General features: G+C 35.1%; 1 protein-coding gene across 1 annotated transcript in view; it reads left to right on the top strand.

Annotated features, from left to right (window-relative positions):
- Nucleotides 1–73: 73 nt before the first annotated feature.
- LOC107577262 (semaphorin-4E-like) overlaps nucleotides 74–1,184 on the top strand; it is a gene marked incomplete at its 5' end in the record, with an annotated part of 5,677 nt that continues 4,566 nt past the window's right edge. The window contains 3 exons of the mRNA XM_016263357.1: nucleotides 74–172; nucleotides 259–358; nucleotides 593–703. Coding sequence (XP_016118843.1) covers nucleotides 74–172; nucleotides 259–358; nucleotides 593–703 — 310 coding nt within the window. The remainder of the gene's footprint in view (nucleotides 173–258; nucleotides 359–592; nucleotides 704–1,184) is intronic.

Genomic DNA, 1,184 nt, shown 5'->3' with positions numbered 1-1,184 from the left:
TTTTTTTTTTCACTTCACAGCATATCACCACTTATTAGTTTCAACTTGGATGCACTGTTTGCTTTTTATTTAGAATGACTGCAAAAATTATATCAGAATTCTTCATAAAAGAAACGATGACCGAATGTATGTTTGTGGAACCAAAGCATTCATCCCAACCTGTGACTATATGGTGAGTCTCATTAAGTATTAGTGACTATGAACATAAAATGTCCAGTATATAGTGCTTTATGTGTTTGTTGCATGTCATTCTCTTAGTCCTATGCAGATGGTAATCTGACTTTAGAGGGTAAACAAGAAGATGGGAAGGGGAAATGTCCCTTTGATCCTTCTCAGCGATACACATCAGAGATGGTTGGTACGTACTGCCTCTTTATTTATGATGCTGAGTATAATACGATAAAAGTACTTGTGTACTTTGCAGTGTGACTTTAAAAAGCATCTGCCAAAAATGCATAATTGTAAACGTATTGATAGTTATATTGAATCACACTGTTTGAAAGTATAACCAAGACATATAATAGAGTGTTACTTTAGTACCAGTAATTTTCAACATCATTACTTACTACATCTTGTTTTTTCTCTCTTGCAGATGGAGTATTGTACTCTGCCACTTCATTGAACTTTCGGGGTTCAGAGCCGGTTATGATGCGCAGCTCAGAGGAATCCATACGGACAGAGTTTTCAAGCACCTGGCTCAATGGTGAGATACAAGAATGGTGACGCCTAACCAAACCTTCAATCCCAGTATGGTTCAAAACAGCCAGAACATATTTGCAAACTCATTGTAGTACCCTTACAACAACCCATAACAGTTTTTCCCAGGAAAACACCACTACATTTTGTTTAGAAAATGTCAACTATTTTTTTTCCAATGTGGCTTTTTCTCAGTACATGACTATAATAAAGTTGTAATTGTATTTTATTTAGATATATTAAATCTTTTATGTATTTATTTTTGTGCACTTAATGATAATACGGTTTGCCATGCAATTAATCATATGCTGTTTGCAAAGAAATTGATTTTGAATTCTACTTTTCATTGACCAGTCAAGTGTAAAACTCCCACATAATGGTGTTTTATGCCATCTACTAGCAGGGATTAACCATTGTAACTAATCAAGCCTGGAATCATACTAGGAATTAGTGCTCTGCATTTTAACCCATCCAAAGTGCACACACAC

Source organism: Sinocyclocheilus grahami, unplaced genomic scaffold (genome assembly GCF_001515645.1).
Source record: "Sinocyclocheilus grahami isolate Dianchi unplaced genomic scaffold, SAMN03320097.WGS_v1.1 scaffold5565.1, whole genome shotgun sequence".
In the NCBI taxonomy this organism is placed as follows: domain Eukaryota; kingdom Metazoa; phylum Chordata; class Actinopteri; order Cypriniformes; family Cyprinidae; genus Sinocyclocheilus; species Sinocyclocheilus grahami.
The sequence above is the reverse complement of the archived record's forward strand: the minus strand, read 5'-3'. Positions and strand labels throughout refer to the sequence as shown.